The sequence below is a fragment of the Melanerpes formicivorus genome, unplaced genomic scaffold (assembly GCF_026170545.1).
Source record: "Melanerpes formicivorus ecotype bairdi unplaced genomic scaffold, bMelFor1.0.p_v2 SCAF_8, whole genome shotgun sequence".
Lineage (NCBI taxonomy): Eukaryota > Metazoa > Chordata > Aves > Piciformes > Picidae > Melanerpes > Melanerpes formicivorus.
In genome coordinates this window covers 9,985,064-10,004,878 of record NW_027142360.1, presented here as the reverse complement: position 1 = coordinate 10,004,878, position 19,815 = coordinate 9,985,064, and the positions used below count along the sequence as shown (strand labels likewise).

Genomic DNA, 19,815 nt, shown 5'->3' with positions numbered 1-19,815 from the left:
ATTAGCTGGTTTGCTCTAGGGGCGGGACGTCGAGTCCTATTAGAGCCAAGTCCCCCGCGGTACCTGTGCTGCCGTGGAGTTGTGGACGAGTGAGGAGTCTGCTGTTGCCGCGGTGTGTCCAGACGGTCCTGCTCAGGTTCTGCCATGTGAGTGTCTGCCCGGCCGTGGGGCTGTGTGCAGCGGGAGAAAACGGGCTGGGGTTGGACCTGAAGGGCGCATAGTAGCAGCCACAGTTGCCTGTGGCTTCCCGCACCGCTGCCCGGGAGATCTCGGTTCCATAGCCTGTCCCCTGCCGAGGTCTCGTAGAGCGCCTGGTGTGTGAGTGGGTGATATTCGGCCTGGAGGTTGCTCTCCCGTCCGGGGCTCCCGCTGTGCTGTCTCTCCTGTTGGCGTGGCCCCGTCCCTCTCAGTCCTCTGGGGCGTTGCGGCAGGCTGCAAACCGCTTCCCCGTTACATATGTGCTGCCAAGCGGCTGTCTCCCTCCTCCCCGATCTTGGGGAGGCCGGCCACTACTGTACTCGCAGACCCTTCCCCCGCTCTGGCTGCTTTCCCCTGATGTCATCCTCTGGGGATGCCCTTGCTCCTGGTTTTTCCCCTGAGCTTGCCTGCTCCCGGTCCGGGGAAGATCCAGGGATGGTTCAGGCTCTTGGGCCTGTTGCCAGCACTGCCCCAGCCCAGGGGCACTGGGGTTCAGGTGGATTTGGGGAGATGGGGTGTCTGTGTGCATGTAGTTCCTCTCTCTTGAGCAGCTAACTGTTTGTATATGCATTTCCCTAGGTCTGACCCAGCTCAGCAACCGGCTTCTGCAGCCCCTGAAGGGGAAGCCCCTAGTGGGGGCCCCCCCGAGCCGCCCCCCAATCTGACCAGCAACCGTCGGCTGCAGCAGACAGAGGCCCAAGTGCAGGAGGTTGGTAACTCTGCCAGCCATGCTGGCTTCCTTTAGGCTGCCTGGACTGTTTTCCTGCTCTGCAGCAGCACTTTTCTTGGCACGCCTCTGTTGCTGAGGGTGGATGCTCTTGGTACGCCAGTGCCAGGAGTGCATTTAATATTCAATACGCAAAATGCGATGGCAGACCTGTAAAAGGAGGCCATAAAGAGATTGTTTTATGTTGAAAAGCTGCTTAATTCTAGATATGATTTGTAAGAAGCAGGCCTGTTAGATTTTCAGACCCTCAGACTGTGCATCTGTTACAGAAAACAGCTTGAGAAGAAGGACTTGGGGGTATCAGTTGACAGCAAACTCACCATAAACTAGCAATGGTCACTGGCAGCCCAGAAGGCTGCTGTGTGCTGGGCTGCACCCAAAGCAGGGAGAGCAGCAGCACAGGAAGGGGATTCTGCTCTGCTGAGACTCCACCTGCAGAACTCTGTCCAGTTCTGTTGCCCCCAGCATAAGAGGATGTGCAGCTGCTGGAACAGGTACAGAGGAGGCCACCGAGATGATCAGAGGGCTGGAAAACCTCCCCTGAGGGTACAGGCTGAGAGAGTTGGCGCTGTTCAGCCTGGAGAAGAGAAGGCTCCAGGCAGACCTAATTGCAGCCTTTCAGCACCCGAAGGGGGCCTACAAGAAAGCCAGGAAGGGACTTTTTACAAGGGCTTATATTGACAGGATGAGAGGGAATGGATTGAAGCTTAAGGAGGGCAGATTGAGGCTGGAGATGAGGAAGAAATTTTTTCCAGTGAGGGTGGTGAGACACTGGAACAGGTTTCCCCAGGAGGTCATGGATGTCCCCTCCCTGGAAGTGTTCAAGACCAGGCTGGATGAGGCCTTGAGCAACTTGGGTGAGTGGGAGGTGTCCTTGCACATGGCAGGGGGGTTGGAACTAGATGATCTTCAAGATCCCTTCCAGCCTAAACCATTCTATTGATCTATATAATAAGACGTATGGAAGTAAGCCTGTTAATCCCTGCCTGCTGCTTCAAGGGAGTATCTGTGTGCAGACCTGGTGTGAGGAACCTTGCCTGGCTTGCCAGGAGCAGTGTCTGTGGTGTAGCTGCTGACGTGCAGTGCCGCGGTTGTGCCTCGCAGAGGCAGCAGTACTCCCCGAGCGCCTGCTGTGGCTCTCGGGAGCGAGCATTGGTTTCATCAGCAGGAGTGCCTTAAGCTTGTTGGGAGTTAAGAGCTTTTAAAACCAGGCTCAAGTCTAGGATTTTTTTGTTTTCTTCCCCACTTGAAAGCTGTTTCTTGCCTTTTTTGTTTCTAGGGTCTTCACTTGTTAGTATCTCGGTGGTAGGCAGTGGCCAAGTGACCTCTCTGTCAGCTCTCTGTACCAATACAAGCATTGCTGCTGTCCTTCTCGCTGCAGGTGGTTGATTTAATGCGTGTAAATGTAGACAAGGTGCTGGAACGAGACCAGATACTGTCACAGCTAGATGACCGGGCTGATGCACTTCAGGCTGGTGCCTCACAGTTTGAAAGTAGTGCAGCAAAACTCAAAAGGAAGTATTGGTGGAAGAACTGCAAGGTGAGTTCCCTAGTGTCATAACCCCCTTCACTAGAAGGAAACCGAACTAGTCCTCTCCCGTAGGGCTTGGAGAGGGTAGTTTGGTCTCAGTAATGGTTTCAAATGCTTAGGATTCTTTCACTGTGGAAAGACTTTGAGGCCTTGGCTGTCCTACCTTTCAGGATCTGGCATGTGTTCCCTGGCTGGCAGGGAAGGTGTGCACTTGTCAGTCTGTTCTAAGTATTACTGCTTGACAATCTCTCTTTCCAGATGATGATCATGATGGGAGTGATTGGTGCCATTGTGGTGATGGTGATTGCAAGTAAGTACTGAAAAGCCCAGGATCAAGGGTGAAGAAGCACTAACTAGAGTACTTTAAACTCTTCTTTTTTGTTTTGAGATCTTGGAGGGTCTTGGTTGCCTAAGTAATAACTTCAGTTGTTGGGGAAGGGAGGCAGTGGTGGTGGCTGGAGATCCCACACTTACTGTGGCCACAGTATGCTTTACATACTGACAGAAGGAATTGGGGGTGGCCATCACGGTAGAAATGAGAAATTTCTGTCTGCCAGGTCAAGTAAACATGTAAGTATGAGGGGCATTTACCTTTGAGTGGGTGGGTTGGCAAGCCTGTTCCCTGCTGGGGGGTTTGGAGACCTTTGGTGTAACTTGCCCTTTTGTTCTTTCCTTTTTTTTCCTTATTGCTTTGTCTCCAGTCTACTTTTTTACTTGAATGTAGCTCCTTCAATCTGCCTGTCACCTTGCCTGTTTCCTTTTGTCCCTGGATCTTTCTTTCCCTTTCACCTAGCTTCTTCATTTCTTTCTATATTTGTTTTAGTTTGTCTAGAACTCTGAAGCACTCTACTTAACACGGTTAGATTCTTCAACAGCTGCTGCAGCTTTAGGCAGGGTCATCTGAGTTGAGAGGAAAGGGAAGTAGAGGAAGAGCAGGTAGCTATTGCTGCTGCTTTTCTGCAAGGAATTTTTACAGGTTGATTTCATGGGAGCTTGTCAAATGATGCCTGGGTGAATTCTAAGAAAATAAGAATGCCTTAAAACAGTGCCTTTGGGAATGAAGGACTCGAGCATGTGAGATCCTTTAGTGTTCTGCCTAAAAGGAGGGGCAAGCATGGCTTGAGCTTTTCACTGAGCTGCTGAAATAAAGGCAGGTTTGTGCTGCTCAGTTGCTGCAAGCCATCTGACTAAGCTGGAAGTACTGATGTAGATTCCTCTAGTCATGGAGAGGTGAGCACTTCAGTTATTTTATTTTCTGCTTGTCCTGATTTTCAGTGGACTTGCTGTCTGAATGTGGCCATTTTGGTTACATTAAAGGAGAACCTACATGATTACCTCAGTCAAGTGCAACAGAGTAAACACAGTGAAGTGCAATTTTGCTGCTGTCTAAAAGGCAGTGTTGGGAGTGAAACCTCCTGCCAGAAGGAACAAAAGAACAACAGTGAAGAATCTGGTGGTGGGGGGGGGTACTGTCAAATATTCCTTTCATCTATGCAGCCACAAGCCAGGATCCTGTGGCTTTTTACTGTCTTGTAGCTTTCTGTGAGTCTTTTAGGGTAGTGGTGAAATGGGAATGGAGGTTTTGCTTTTGTGTTAGTGGACTGAATGTCAAAAGAAGTCTACTGCAGAGCAGATGCAGGTGAAGGAGATTGGAGGTATTCCAGATAATCCAGTGAGTGGCTTGGTCAGTTTCAAGAATACCTTTCCTCTTTCTGTTGCCACAAAGCCCTAACCTTCAGTAGGAGTTAGAAAATACTTGGAATGGTTAGCTAGAGATTCAAATGGGTATTGCAAAGCAACAGCAGACGTCCCAGTTTAGCTCACCAGAGATCGTGCCTGTCACACTGAAATCCTCCTTGCCATGGGCTCTCTTCAGTTTGGTGGTCTCCACTGGAAGGAAACTTGCAGTCTGGAATGCTGTGGCTTTCTGTAAGCAAGGCCCTTGTTCTTCTCTTGTCAGAAATAAGTTATCAGCTGCTTGAATGTGGTGTCACACATGAGGCTAAATGAGCTGCCCTGCCCCTCAGTTTCTGCAGAGTTTTGAGGGATGTGCATCTTGGTTTGATTTTTTTTTTGGGGGGGTTGTTGGGTTTTGTGTGTTTTGGCTGGGTTTTTTTTGGGGGGGAGAAGGGGCAGGAGGAGTGGTGGTTGGTTGGTTCTTTCACAAGCTGAGATGTAGCCTGTAAGTAGACTGGCAAGAGGGCACTCCTTTAAGATCCTCCCTGGTTCTAGAATACACTAAAATCTGTCTAGGCCTAAGGGGGATGTGGGGAGGCAGGGGAGAACATCACTGGAGTTCACAGATGGGAGTGAAAGTATGACAGATGAGAGGAGCAGATGCTTTTTGTTTCACTGGGTGTGCTGGGGAATGCCCCCTCAGGGCATCTGGGAAGGGGCTAGGTTTTGCACACCGACTTCCATGCCCCGGCATTTCATTTGCGCTGAGTTCATCTCCCTGCAATTCCATCCCTCTCCACCTTGGGTGAGGGCAGATGAAGATTTGGAGTGAAGCAGCCCTCGTTCCCTCAGCACTTCCCTAATTCCTTGTGGAACTGATGTGATGGATGGTCAGAAATGCATCTACTGAAGAGGAGCCAGGGCCTGCTTGTCCTACTTACTGCTGTCATTTTAGGGGGTGGGCATGCAAGCTTGAGACCAGCAATTCTCTTGAACTCTTCTAAACAAGCCTTTGGTGCACCATTACTCCTGTTCTTCTGGGAACAGAGGTCTGCTATGCTAACTCTTCCATTTCTTTCTCTTAGATGTTGTATGTTGCCTTTTCTGCTTCCTTTCCCCTTATTTGTGTCTCTCTGCATGGGCAAAAAAAATCACCAAGGCCTCCTCTGAGTAAAAGCAAGGGACTCTGTCCACAGTATTACAGCCATTCATGCAGTTTATTTCTTCCCTCTATAAACACAACTGTTATCTCTTGGCATGTTACGGCTCCTGTACTTTAGATGGTCTCTAAGAAACACAATTCACCACCTTTATGGAGTCTGTCTGGTCTGTCAGTGGGTGGGGAGGGGTTGGGATACCAAACAGCTGAAGTTCTGGCTGTCCAAACCAGTGGCTGGTCTTCCACTGCAATGATAGTTGCAGCTGCACTGCAGCACCCTGCTGGACTGGCTGTCTGCTAAGTCTGTAATAAGAAAGAAGCAGCAGCTTGGGGGGAAGAGGCTGCCCAAGTCTACTCTACTTCCAACTGCCATGTAATACAGGGAGAGAGAGTGCCCAGAAGGGTGTCTTACTGGTAGCTCTAGTTCCTCAGGCTGTGCTGCCTTTGGGGTTCAGTAGCCTAGCCTGAGATAATTAAACCCAGGAAATACTTCTCCAGAGGTGTTGGTTCAGGATCCAAATGAAACCCTTGAAGAGTAGGATGCTGTTGACAGCATATTTTGGAACACAGGTGGAATAAAGCTGAGAGTGCCCTTGTTCTGCTCAGCCTGTTCTTCTCCAGACTGACCAGCCCCAGCTCTTTGTCTTGCTTCAGAGCAGAAATGTTCCAGTTCCCCAATCATTCTTGTAGCTCTCCAGCAGAACCCTGTCTCTCTTGAACTGGGGAGCCTCAAACTGGACACTATTTCACCTGTGGGCTCACTAGTGCAGAGGAAGAGGAGGAGAATCTCAGACTCAATAAGGAACAAGTCTCCAGTCACAAATATTATTGAAGCCAGGTGTCATGTGAGGGGCAGGTGAAGGGCCAGGGTATCATTGCCCAGGGGTTTCTTTGTTCAGCTGGGAGCCCTTTCCAGAGGTTCCCTGTCTGAGGTGACCCTGCTGCTGTGACACTCTGCCTGGGAAACCCAGGAGTGGAACTGAGGAGCTCACTGCCCCTGGACAGTAGGTGAGGGAATTTGGAATAAAAATGCTGAAACTGTGAAATCTTGGTGATCTAAAGGATGAACACATGGGGACCTTTGGCCATAAACACATCCCTTAGCCCTAAACATGCACTCTTCTAGACATAAGCACACCTGGGTCTAGGAGTGAATCCAGCCACCCCTGGACTCCTCCCATAAGGAGTTCAGAAAGCAAGGGGAGTCCACTATGAACCTCATGACTCAAGGGGAGAGTCTCCTTTACCTTTCCACAACTCCAATCTCCATGCAAACCATTCCAAATCAATTCTAACTTTGTGATTTCCTTGTCTCATTCCTCCCTGCAGTCAGCAATAGTGAACTTTGCCACTGAACTCTACATGACACTTCTACAAGTTCTTTTAGGCATCTATAAAACACTCACCCATGACCCACCTGCCAAACCTCCTTCTTCAAGGTGAGACCAGAACTGTGGTGGCATCCTTGTTGCAGGGAAAAAAAGGCATGTGTGGGTATGCCCATGCAAGGAGTATGAGGAACCAAGTGGATATCGCTCCCATCTGTACACTAGGATCAGCACCAGACTCGGTCAAGTTAGACAATGCTTGGGTTCAATGATCTTCAAGGTCTTTTCCAACCATAATTATTCTGATTCTATAGCTCATCCCTGATGATCCCCAAAGCAACAGCATTTTCTGAGACCAAAGGATTCACCTACAGTAGTGAAAGCAATAAACACCAGCAAACCACAGTGCAGCCTTTTGCTATGGTCCAGGTAGAACACCCCAGAAAGAAGAAAATGCATGTCCCATAGGGAAAGTGCAGCCTCTGCTCTTGCTGTGGAGTAGCCCAGTGCCTCCCTCACTCGTGTTCTACCACACCATCCCTGCTCAGCCCGCGTGGTTCCAGGCTGTTGTAGGAGGGCAGCACGGTCACCACAGCCTCGACAGTGAAGCGGTGAGGGGCACCGGGAGGGGGCGCCTCGGAGCAGCAAGCGGCGTTACCGTGACCGGCCTGCGGGGGTCCCAGTGTAGAGAGCTGCTGCCGGGAACGGAACCAGCGCAGGGCCAAGATGAAGGTGATGACGATGAAATCCAGAATCAGTTCTGCCAGCTCCATCACAGACAGCACAGAAGATCCAAACCACAGGCTCCACTGGTTCCCAAGCTGGGACAGCAAAGTCACTACCTGCAAGAGATGGAGAGAGAACAGCCCTTATCTGAGCCTTTTGACTCCCTGCCTGCTTCCACCAGCAGTGCATGGTGCTGGGGGGGTCCTTGCACCCTAACATAGGAAAAGAGAGTTGACAGCTGTCAATGCTGCTGTAACAAACACCTGCCAGTATGGAGAGCATTTAGTGGTGAGCTTGGCAGTGATGGGTTGACCATTGGACTTGACCTTTGAGGTCTTTTCCAACCTTTATGATTCTATCATGGGGGAATGATAGAGAGGCTAGAGAGGTCACAACAGTAAAATGTGTACCGTGAAGGCTGGAGACTCCCCATTGGTCTTGTAATTCCACTCCTCAAAAAAGATATTCACTTTGGCAACTCCATTCCTGTAAAGAAAAGAGAGGGGCTCAGGAACCCCAAATTCTCAATCCCCACATTTCTTCACTACATATAATTGTCTCCTCTGTCCCCTCTGCCCCTCATCCTCTTCCCGCATACGCCATCCAGAGCCCTTTCTCCATCTCCACAGTTCCCTTGTTCTGCATTAAACACACTCTGCTCCTTACAGTGCATTTCTGAGACTGCACTGTGAAACCCAATCACAGAACGTTAGAGGCTGGAAGGGACCTCCAAAGATCACCCAGTCCAACCTCCTGCCAGAGCAGGATCACCTAGAGTAGGTCACACAGGAACACATCCAGGTGGGTTTGGAATGCTTCCACAGACAGACACACAATGTATTGGCTAAGTACAAGCTCCTTCCTCTTCTGTTAATCTTAACTCTGACCCCCCCAGACACACCCATGCCACTGGGATAGTTCCTGCTTTGGACATCAACTCTGTTTAAAGGCTCTCACCTCTTGGATGTGATGTTGTACTTGTTCTGTTTTGAAAGCACATAAAACACCCAGTCCTGAAATGACAGTGTGATAAATTGTGTTACACGATCACAGCCATCTCCTGTAGGTTTAGTACTCGTTCAGAAAGGACCAAGTGGGAGAGCTGAGCACTGCTGGGGGAGCCAGGACACCCTCTCCTTACCTCTGAGACAGCAGAAGGCCAGTGAGAGTACCCAGCCGATAGCTGGTATTGTGTCATTCTGGAATACAAAAGCCCAAGGCCAGGTTAGCTGTGGAAGCTGTAGGAGGTACAATGCTAGGTGTCTCAAGCAGTGAATGCTTTCCAACACCTCTGGGAATCAAGCATTTCCAGCCTGCTTGGCTTGACTGATGACCAAACTTACTTGCAAGGCTTCCTGCACTTGTGGAAACAGCGCAGCACGTCAGCTTTGAATTCAGCCAGGAGTTTGTAATAGCAGTAGCCTGAGCAGCAGGGAAAGGAAATCCAGGTAAGCTCATGGTAACTGCATACAAAAGGTGATGTGATGAGGAATCCAGAGAAGGTTTCCTTCCACAAGCTTATGGGAACTAACCAGTCAAGACAAGAATGTCTCTCTCATGGCTCACACCAGGAAGCTCATTGAAGACAATGAGATGTACTGAGACATGAGGTAGACCGAACAGGTTCAGGTGGGTATAAGCTTTATTATTCCTCCTGTTCACAGATTGCATTGGGTTGGAAAGGACCCTCATAAGTCACCTTGTCCAACCCCCCTGCACTCAGCAGGGACACTTCCAACTAGATCAGGCTGCCCAGGGCCACATCAAGTCTGACCTCGAATGTCTCCAGAGATGAGGCCTCAGGCACATCCCTGGGCAGCTTGTTCCAGTGTTTCACCACTCTCATTGTAAAGAACTTTTGCCTGATGTCCAACCTAAATCTACCCTGCTCCAGTTTCAAACCATGACTCCTTGTCCTATCACTCCAAGCCCTTCTAACCAGTCCCTCCCCAGCCTTCCTGCAGGCCTCCTTCAGATATTGAAATGGAGCTCTAAGGTCTCCCTGCTGCCTTCCCCAGGCTGCACAGCCCAAATTCATTCAGCCTATCTTCACAGGAAAGATGTTCCAGCCCTCTGAGGGCTTACCCCAGGACTTACCCCAGGCTACGTGCTTTGTGTAGTCACAGTACTTTGCTCCAGCAGGTAAGGGGTAGAAGTAATAAGCACAACCACAGCGCTCTACCATGTTGAGCTGAAAGCAGGAACGAATGCAGACCTGGGAGGCAAATGACACGGAAAAGGCTGAACAAGGGAACCAAGCCCTCTGCAGCCTGCATCCCATCATACTGTTAACAGAGTCCATGGACAAGCAGGGCTGCTAGGGAACTGAAGGGAAGAAGAAGAGAAAGGAGAAAGATAACAAGGTGAGCATGAGTGACCTGCTCTGTGTAGCGGGAGGAGTAGAGGTTTTGCACTGGCACATCGCTGCCATCCTCGGTGCAGTCGCTGTAGCTGCCCCCCAGGCGCACGGTCATCTCCTGCAACACACAACAACTGGCACTGTGCTCTTCTCTTTCCACCCCTCCAGGCCACACACATTGCTTGGCCAGCAGTGCCTGCCTTCATCAGGCCATCAGCTCCCCCTACTTCCCTTCATCTCATTGTTCACTGATAAACTGCAGCCGAACTCCAGCAAGCTGCTCTTCCTCCCCTCCCTTCTCTCCATGACATTAATTCCCTCCCTTAGCCACACACGGGGCCCTATCACACACATCACGCTGAACCTCCCCCACAACTTCGCCTCCACCACGTGCACAGCTCTTCCCCCTGCTGCTTCCTCACCTTTTTCATGCTAATGGAGGTCTCAATCCCCGGGCGCACGTTGAAGCCCCCATCATCCATGAATGCTGGCTCGTTCTGATCATGGACCATGACCCTGGCTCCTGTCACCGTGGACAGCAGAGGGATGAAATCGTTCTGTTCAGTGCGCACCACCAGAGACAGCCCTGAGGAAATGTCAGAGAGCAAGGGAGGTCATGGCCAGTTGTTACACAGGAGAGAGAGCAGAATGGTCACAAATAAGTCCCTAAGGGGTAAAGGAAGAGAAATATCAACCAGAGCTGCACCAAAACTAGGCAGCATTGGAGGGTGGGCAAAGAAAGGGAGGCCAGGGACCAAGCTTGAGGCTCCAGCAGAGGCCAAAAGAAAACTGGAATACTTCACTGTGCCTTAGAAAAAACAGAACTGGGAACAGAGAGATTTCATGGAAAGACTCAGACACAGATGGGATAAAAAGCCTGAAGCCCTAGAGAGGTCTCAGTGGGGGTTGTGAACACAAACAGGTCAGCTGCTGGAAACAGGAAAACAGGGAAGGAGTATATGAAGTCCAGACTCTCAGGAGTACAGCACTACAGCATAACAGAGGACATCAAGAAGGGCCTGCACGGGTCCAGAGGGAACAGTGGATACAAGGATCAGGCACAGATGGGAGAGAGTTCAGTGGGGTAGCAGTGATGGACAGTCACATTCATGAGACAACCCATCTCTAAGTGGATGAAAACAGAACTTGGGTGAGAGTGAGCAGGGCTGCAATCTGGTACTACAAGTACTAGGCACAGCGGGATGCCCAGTCTCCCGGAGTAAACAGTTGAGCTATTGTCCTTACTCACCAAGGAGTACTTCTCACCTACCATTATTGATGCCTGGCAGTGAAGATGTCCACACGCTGCTGCTGTTGTCATTAAATGTATAGCAATTCCCATACAAGGGGTGGTGGAAGTGGGTGTAATTCCTGAGAGGGAAACACAAACATTGAGATGGGGTGAGAACTGCTGTGAGACCAAAGGGAAGGCTTTCTGAAAGGAGACAACTCTGTTCTCCACCTGCAGAGACAGAGGCTTACAGCAGGTGGGCAGGTTTTGTTGTGTCAACTTGTCCAAGTAGGGAAAAGCAATTACAACGTGCTGTAAAAATCTGTCCTGGAGCTGGACAAGCTTTGACACCAGGTTTTTCATACTGCTGAATCCGGAGAACCCAAATGGGTTTTAGCAGTACTAGCAAACTCTTAGCTCTTCCTAACCCTTTTCCTCCCTTGCTGATGGGTTTCATTCCACTACCACTTTGAGGCTTTTTGACCAAAAATGGCAGAAGTGGGATTAACTGCGGTTTTGTAACAACTCTCTCTCCTCCTCCTGTGTGTGAGCTGTTCTGTACCCTTTCACCACTGCAGAGCATAGAATGAAGACGTTTACATTGCACATCACCAACCACTCCACTGCATTTATGTGAAACACAAGGAGGGACCAGCATCCAAGGTCCATAGCTTCAAGTCACAGAAACTGTGACCCTGGTGAACAGAACCCACAGGATATGTTAAGAACAAGTTCTTTACCACGAGGGTGGTGGAACACTGCACCAGGTTGCCCAGGGAGGGAGTTGAGGCCCCATCCCCAGAAATATTCAAGGTCAGGCTGGAGAAGGCTCTGGGCAAGCTGATCTAGTGGAGGATGTCCCTGCTGACTGCAGAGGGGTTGGACTGGATGACTTTTGGAGGTCCCTTCCAACCCAACCCATTCTATGAAAGCCTCAAGAAGCAATCTGAGACAATGGGAACTGAAGAGAGAACCACCCAAAGTTGGTAAAGTGGTTCTCTAACGTGGGTTTCTTGGCTTGCCTTGGACCCAGGCACAAAACAGGGCTGTTGTCAGAGAGCCTCAGCAGGACATTTCCACCACTTACGCCTTATCACAGGTTGCTTCATTGAAGCGGCAGGAATAGATGAAATTCTCAAAGTCAGACTCATCCAGGGCTTTTGCATCAGGCATCTGTGCCAGGATGTTGATGTAGTGGAAGCTATACCACTCCCGCACAGCATCCACCCCTGAGGAGTATGCCTGGTGGAAGCAGTCCTTGTTGTTTTCACTGCACTGTTAAAGGAAGAAGGAGAAAACCACATCAGGGAAGTCATGTCTGGGAGGTGAGGCTGTGCCTGTGCATCAGCTGTGCTCCCTCAGCATGGGCACAGATCAACCTGAGGGAGTTGAGAGCTTCACAGGGCTCCTGTGCTCTACCAAAAGAGGGATGGGGAAAAGCAGAAACAGGGGAGCTTCCCCACAGATGGGAAACACCACATGAATGAGCAAGCGTGAGTAAACCCAGAAGGGCAGCAGTGGTGTGCAGTGTGATCTACTTCATGTAAATTCTACTTTAAATTCTTGGTGGAGAGCCCTTTCTTCATGGTGTCCATTGAAAAGCCATTTGTGATCTGGTGGGAACTCCAGTTAACTGGCAGGCCATTAGCTTCAGTCGTTCAGTGCCTTTTTAACTGCAGACACAGATGCCCTCAGGCAAAGAAGCTGCAACCTACGAGCAAATGTGACCATGGTCATTTCACATGGCCCACAGTCATCCAATACTTTCCCCCCTGCTATTATTGATCAACATCGTGGTTAACGTTAATAAATGCCTTTCCAAAGGCAGATGCAAGACTGGTGTAGCCTTCAGGAAAGTTTCCCAGTGCTACCCAGGAAAACAGAGGCACTGATGTGGACAAGTCTCCTGGGGCCCGCGTGGACAGGGACAGGACCTGGGGAGTAGGATTACACTGGGAAAAGGCTTCAGCTCTACCTTCATCTGTCATTAGAAAAAAGCCAGGACAGACTAATCACACTTCTACATAGAAAAAGGCATGTCAGAGGTGTAATAAGATAGAAGTAGCTAGGCAGAGGCCAGAATGGGTAGGACCCAAGATATCTAGCGACCTCACCAGAACAAAGCCAATTTTCCAGTCATTCTTGTCCACCGAGGGGCTGTTCTCTGGCATGTTGACAAAGTTATCCCTCTTCTGCCTCCGCAGGGGGTGGCGCTGCACTTGACGGAGCAGGCTCCTGGAGCTGCGCTTCTGCGCGGCTGGCTCGGACCAGTCGCTTCGTGACAGAGACATGTTGTAGTCATAAAGGTCTAGCAGCGTCTGATGGGTGATTTGGTCCAGCTCATCCAGCTTCTTCCGGATGGCACTGTACCTGTACAAGGAGAAGAGGCTTCAGGTTTAGGGCTGGATGCACACAAACAGCTCATTAAGAGATGAGGCAAATAAAGATTTACTGGGGTGATTCAGCACATTCCTGCTGCCAGCTGAAACTCCAACCACTTGCTGGAGGCTATGATCCTTGTAGGACAAAAGTAAACCCATCGGCTTTTGTCCTACAGTGCAACTTGCTAACATACACCACCAAGAGGAGCTGCTAAACGAACATGCCTTACTCTGAATGCCCAGCAGCATCAGCGGCCAGCAGCCGCAGGGAGACCTCCTCCCTCTATACAGTTCCCTAAAAGGGAGGTGGTAATGAGATGGGTGTTGGTCTCTTCTCCCAAGTAACAAGTGATAGCACAAATGGAAAGGGCCTCAAATTACACCAGGGCAGGTTTTGGTTTGCTATTAGAAGGTACTTCCTTCATTGAAAGGGTTCTCAAACACTGAAGCAGTTTCCCAGGGAGGTGGTTGAATCCCATGCCTGGGGGCGTTACAAAGAGGCAAAGATATGGCACTGAGGGGCTGAGCACCAGCCTTGGTCGAGTAAGACAATGGTTGGACTGGATGATCTTACAGGTTTTTCCCAACCTCAATGATTCCATGGTTCTAGCTCTGGGAGTCTATTTCTTACCTGTATGGATTGAGGGTGCAGAGAGTCACAGCTGGGAAAGTCAGCCTGTCAGAGTTGAGGTTGAGGTTGAGATTGACAGGGTAACTGAAGTACTCTCTGTAGAGGATTCCAAACTGCCAGTACATTAAGCCGAAGGTGAGAAAGAAAAGGACGGACCAGAAGGCTGTCTTCATCTTATTCTTTTTGGAACACACCAGGCGGATGGCCCCGTGGATGGTTGTGTTGCTGCAGAAAAACTGGAAGAGCTCCTGGTAGGAACTGTAGAACTCGATCAGACCCTCCTGCTGTTCCTCTTCTTGCTTCCATTGCCTTGTTTTGTCCTCTTCTGGCATCTTCACAGACCCATCCTACAACACAAACTCAGAATTAGGCAGCAGCTCTATGGAACTCCAGCTCCCAGAAGCCGTCCCCGGCTTCCCAAATCCATGTTATTTCTTCCTCCTCCCCGACTCCCTCCCCCGGGGTGCTGATGCCCAGCCATCCACGCACTGCTGCCTCCCTCCACCCCACCGAGCAGCCCCCGCTGCCCTTCCACAAGCTGTACCCCCGGGCCCACCGCCCCCCTCTCCCGGCCGAGGCCGCGGGACTGACCCCAGGCTCCGTGCCCATGGCGTGCGGCGGCTGCTCGGCCCGGGGCCGGTGTGCTCTCCCCGAGCGCTGCCGCCTCTCCCGCTGCCTCCCCGACTGGGCTAGGACCGGTTCCTTTCCAGTTCGAACCAGCACCTCGCCCGGCTCCTGCCCTGTCAGCCTCGCCCCTCCTTCCTGCTCCTGCCTCTTCCCCCCGGGCGCTGCTCCCAGGGATGAAAAGCCCTCTCGAGCCTCTCAGGTGACGGCGGCCGGGGCCGCGCCGGGGCGGTGACCTTGGCGGTGCCGGCGGGGGGTCAAGGCGCGGCCGCCCGGCTCCCGGCGGGCAGCAGGCCCCAGGCCGCTCCTCCCTGAGAGGAGCCCTGCCCCAGGCAGGTAGGGCTGCGGAACAGCCTGTCCCTCCTCCTCCTCCTCCCACCCCTCCACCCCCGCGGGGAGGCAGCGTCCCAGCCAGCAGAGGTGATGCAGAAAGAAAAGTTGGCAGCTCTTCGAATCACGGAATCCATAGTTTGGGTTGGAAAACACCTTTCAGCTTCTCGTGTCAAACCATTCTCTAACTCTACTCAAGGCTGGTGCTAAACCTTGTCTCTCAGCACCACAACTCTGCTCTTTTAAACACCTCCAGGCATGGGGATACAACCACTTCCCGGCATGGGGATACAACCACCTCCCTGGGGAGCCTGCTCCAGTGGTTGAGAACCCTTTAAGTAAAAAGTTTCTCCTAACATCGAATCTAAGCCTTCCCTGGTGCAACTCGAGGCTATTTCCTCTTGTCCTATCTCAAGGACAGCTGGAGGCTGGCTGGCTGGGACCTTCTTTGCCATGGTTATGGATTGGGGTGCACACACTCTGACAGTAAGGGTTCCTATGTGGCTTTAATCGTCAAATTGTGCTTTTCAAGGGGAAAAAACTGAGGCAGATGGCAAAGTTTGGGTGAGTTTTGCACAAGGGATGGGCTGAGGCAGACTGGCTGTGCATGAGGTAGCATCACTCCTGCTGGTTTATTAACTAGAGAAATCTTCCATCTCCAGAAATACCTGGCTCAACCATGAGCCATATCCCAGAGCACATTGCTCTGCTCCATGCCTGGGATATCAAGGCTTTCATTACCTAAAGCCTTGCAGCTTCTCCTCACAACCACAGGCAGATGTGACCAGGAGTCCTTAACACCCCCTTGCCACTGTAAGAGTGGAACTTCTTTCCCAATTCTTTCTCCAAAGAATTTTCTCTCAACCTAGCTGTCTCTGGGGTTTCCACTTCTTTCTTTCTTTTAGGCATTGCTTCCTCCTGATCAGTCCTTGTTCAGAGTTACGTATTGAATTTTGATCCTGTATTTGACTTACAGTGGTTTGGTTAGTGACGCAAAACACACAGCCACTTTTCCCTCTTCATGTTGCAAAACACCAGGCAGGAGACGTTGGAGGCCAGCAGTTAAAGGATGGTATGACAGCAGCAGCCTTCTGACAGCTGCTTGTTACAAACCTACATCCAGAACCTTAGAATCACAGCATCACAGAATAACCTGGGTTGGAAGGGACCTCCAAAGATCATCTAGCCCTACATCCCTGCAGTCAGCCAGCACATCATAGTATCAGTCAGGGTTGGAAGGGACCACAAGGATCATCTAGTTCCAACCCCACTGCCATGGGCAGGGACACCCCAAACTAGATCAGCCTGGCCAGAGCCTCATCCAGCCTGGGCTTAAACACCTCCAGGGACAGGGCCTCGACCACCTCCCTGGACAACCCATTCCAGGGCTTCACCACTCTCATGGTGAGGAACCTCCTCCTCACATCCAGCCTGAATCTCTCCACCTCCAGCTTCATTCCATTCCCCCTAGTCCTATCACTACCTGAGATCCTGAAAAGTCCTCCACTAGATCACTGTTTTACTTCACCTCTAACAACAATCTGAGTCCAAGCTGCTGCAAAGACCACTCTCCGTCAGGAGCTTGTTACTAGGTCCTCCTGTTTTGAAACGGGAAGCACCTGTTGTTCCAAGCAGTGCTTCTGTGTGTTATATCTGCACAAGCTGAATGCATGATTGGTTTTTACTGCTCCTGAACAACCCTGAGTAAACATGAATCACTTTTTATGGCATCAAATTTGAAATGTTTCCTTACCAGCCCATGCCTATTATCTGCCCGGGCAGGAATGTGATAATGAGCTGTAGTGAGCTGCTACCGTGGTGGGAAAGAAACAGACAAGTCCTTCCTGGTCTGGTATGGACTCCAAGTGCAACAAATCAGACACGTTTTTGAAGGATGGGTTTCGTTCTTTTGTATACCCATCTATGCAATCATGATTCCCTTCTGCTGCCAGGAAGAACCCAGAGGTTATTTCTGGGTTAGCTGCAGATGATTTTCTGCATTAAAAGCAGCAACCCAAACAGTCAAGGAAAATCAGCATGGATGGTGCTAGAAGTTTAACCAAAAGGGCACCAGCCTAGTGTCTGATAAAGGTGGGGAGATGTGAGGCTACAACTTTGCACTGCTGAGGCTCTTCAGCAGCGAGTTACTTACCCCTCGCTAAAGGCAGAGGTAGTGACCTCTTGCAGGACCCCGACTCCTAAAAAGATTTAATGTCTCGAAACTGCGTGGTGATAACATTGTAACCTGGGGTGTGGAGTGAAAAGCGTCTTCCTGGAGGGGGGAGGTGTGGCATTCAGCAAGGACCCTGCTCCCCCTGCCCTGAGGGGAGGACTGCTCCTTAAAGGAAGTTAAGAGCAATGGGAAGAGGTAAGTTCTGTGTTTTCCCCCGAGTTAACTTCTTCATTGTGTGACTCCACATTCTGATCAGTGTACATGTGCCAAAGAAGACCTCACTGGATCTGCACCCACCCAAGGTCTGCACTGGTCCTGCAAGACATTGCTAGAATGGTGGTGGTGCTCTCTCTCTTTTACCTTTTTTCCTCTCATAGAATAGAATAGAATAGAATAGAATAGAATAGAATAGAATAGAATAGAATAGAATAGAATAGAATAGACCAGACCAGGTTGGAAGAGACCTTCAAGATCATCGTGTCCAACCCATCAACCAATCCAATCCACCCAAACAACTAACCCATGGCACCAAGCACCCCATCAAGTCTCCTCCTGAACACCTCCAATGACGGCGGCTCCACCACCTCCCCGGGCAGTCCATTCCAATGGGCAATCACTCTTTCTGTATAGAACTTCTTCCTAACATCCAACCTGAACCTCCCCTGGTGCAGCCTGAGACTGTGTCCTCTTGTTCTGGTACTGGGTGCCTGGGAGAAGAGACCATCATCCGCCTGTCTACAACCTCCCTTCAGGTAGTTGTAGAGAGTGATAAGGTCACCCCTGAGTCTCTTCTTTTCCAGGCTGAGCAATCCCAGCTCCCTCAGTCTTTCCTGATAGGGCTTGTGCTCCAAACCCCTCACCAACTTCGTTGCCCTTCTCTGGACTCGTTCCAGCAAGTCAACCTCCTTCCTAAACTGAGGGGCCCAGAACTGGACACAGGACTCGAGGTGTGGCCTAACCAGTGCAGTGTACAGGGGCAGAATGGCCTAGGTTGGAAGGGACCTTAGAGCTCATCCACTCCAACCTTCCTGCCATGGGCAGGGAAGGCTCTCCGCTAGTCCTGGTTGCTCAAGGCCTCTTCTTTCTTCTCTCCTTGATTAATTATCTCCATTAATTCTTCCTGTTATATCTTTCCTCCTTCTCTTTAACAAACTTTCAGAGCTTTCCCAGCTGATACATAACCTTTTTGTTGTAATTCCTACTGGAGCAATTGTAAGGATCTTTGGGTCCTGGGCTTTTCTGGGCCCTGGCACCTCTAAAGAAGATCATTATTAAAAAGTCATCAGGAATCTGCAAATCAATATAATGGGCTGGTGAATAATCTCCTTTGCTGCTGCTGGAACGTGCCAGGCAGCAGTGGTGCCTGCCCCAAAAATTACCAGTGATGCAACAACACAGATTCACAGAAAGGTTTAGGTTGGAAGGGACCTTATAGATCACCCAGCTCCAACCCCCTTCAGATATTGAAGTCTAGCTCTAAGGTCTCCCCAGAGCCTTCTCTTCTCCTGGCTGAACAGCCCCTACTCTCTCAGCCTGTCCCCTCAGGATCACTCAGCCAGATGATCAGCTCCTCAGTTACTGATCTCAGTCTGGTCCCATTGCAGTAGGACTGACGGCAGGAAATGGCCAGATGAAAGCTCCCACCCGCTGGCAAGGCTAAGCCGAGACCAGTGCCTGCCTGGAGGCTGTGTGCTGCTCAGGCTGAAACAAGAAAAGCTACAAGACTGGGTGTCAGACCCAGAGAGTTCTCTGGCTGCTTTGTCCTGTAGGGCAATTAATAAGTGGTGTGATCAAGATGGAGCCTCCTTGAGGTTCCCACACACACTTCCCTGCTCTCCCCAGATGAAATCTTTATTTTCCTCATTCCAGCCCTAACAATATAACTATTATCACAACCACCTGACTCCCCACCCCTTTTGTGAGCTCTCCTGCGTGTTCCTGGAAACTGGAGGCAGATGCAACCACTTCAGACCAGCTTTATTTCTGACACCTGCTGCTCCTCAGCCAAAAGAGATCACAGAGTTGGTCTAGTCACCCTCAAAGTCCAGTGAAGTAGCCAGCACAGCAGAGATTTGCTTGATAGATGTACAGATGCTCACTGCTGCCCAGCTGGAGCTTTATGAGAGCTAACATTAGGACAACTAAGTTTATATTTACCTCCATTTTTGATCCTTCCTCCAAGTGCCTCCTTTGGTTACTCACACTTCAGAGCTTTCATTTTGTTTCTGCTTCTCAGCTCTGCTCTGGTGATGGTGGCCTTTCGTCCTCTTGAATATAAGCCAGAAGTGATGCCTTCAAAAAGTGAATCCACGTGGAATTAAGCATTTAAGAAGAGAAATTAATCTATGCATCCTATTTATTTTATAAGTCATGCCAGCTTTTGGAGCCAAATAACTTATGAGAACACTTCCCACCACAACCTTCTCAAAAGGCAGAGCAGAAGGCATTATGCCCCTTTCCCATCTCCTTTTTGATAGTTCAGACATAGAATCATAGAATCACAGAATGGTTTGAGTTGGAAGGGACCTCCAAAGGTCATCCAGTCCAACCACCTTGCAGACAGCAGGGACATCCTCTACAAGATCAGGCTGCCCAGAGCCATGTACAGCCTGACCTTTAATATCTCTGCAACTTGTTGCAGTGTTCCAGCACCCTCATGGTAAAGAACCTGTTCCTGACATCCAATTTAAATATGCTCTTTGCTCATTTCAAACCATTGTCTCTTGTCCTATCACTGCAG

The 19,815-nt window shown here is 50.3% G+C and overlaps 2 protein-coding genes across 5 annotated transcripts; one reads left to right on the top strand and one right to left on the bottom strand.

The window, feature by feature from the left end:
- Positions 1–50: 50 nt before the first annotated feature.
- VAMP1 (vesicle associated membrane protein 1) lies at positions 51–4,610 on the top strand. 2 transcript variants are annotated; one of them, XM_068141989.1, is made up of 5 exons: positions 51–146; positions 778–907; positions 2,307–2,465; positions 2,715–2,766; positions 3,732–4,610. In XM_068141989.1, coding segments are annotated over exons 1-5 (399 nt in total). In that variant the 5' UTR covers positions 51–144; the 3' UTR covers positions 3,788–4,610. The 2 variants fall into 2 exon arrangements, with proteins under 2 accessions (XP_067998090.1, XP_067998091.1); XM_068141990.1 differs by having other exon boundaries at positions 3,158–4,610.
- A 957-nt stretch (positions 4,611–5,567) lies between these two features.
- On the bottom strand, positions 5,568–19,367 carry SCNN1A (sodium channel epithelial 1 subunit alpha). Of its 3 annotated transcripts, XR_010987793.1 has the most exons (14): positions 14,540–14,796; positions 13,949–14,295; positions 13,051–13,306; positions 12,024–12,211; positions 10,976–11,076; positions 10,128–10,291; positions 9,725–9,823; positions 9,444–9,561; positions 8,690–8,768; positions 8,488–8,545; positions 8,304–8,359; positions 7,757–7,832; positions 6,251–7,462; positions 5,568–6,191 (listed from the first exon to the last, which is right to left on the bottom strand). XR_010987793.1 is itself a non-coding variant. In XM_068141985.1 (13 exons), the coding sequence occupies exons 1-13, from the start codon at positions 19,236–19,238 to the stop codon at positions 7,136–7,138; spliced, it is 1,875 nt and encodes a 624-aa protein (XP_067998086.1). In that variant the 5' UTR covers positions 19,239–19,367; the 3' UTR covers positions 5,568–7,135. The 3 variants fall into 3 exon arrangements, 2 of the variants coding, with proteins under 2 accessions (XP_067998086.1, XP_067998084.1); XM_068141985.1 differs by lacking the exon at positions 14,540–14,796 and adding an exon at positions 19,233–19,367 and having other exon boundaries at positions 5,568–7,462; XM_068141983.1 differs by having other exon boundaries at positions 5,568–7,462.
- Between the last annotated feature and the right edge of the window lie 448 nt (positions 19,368–19,815).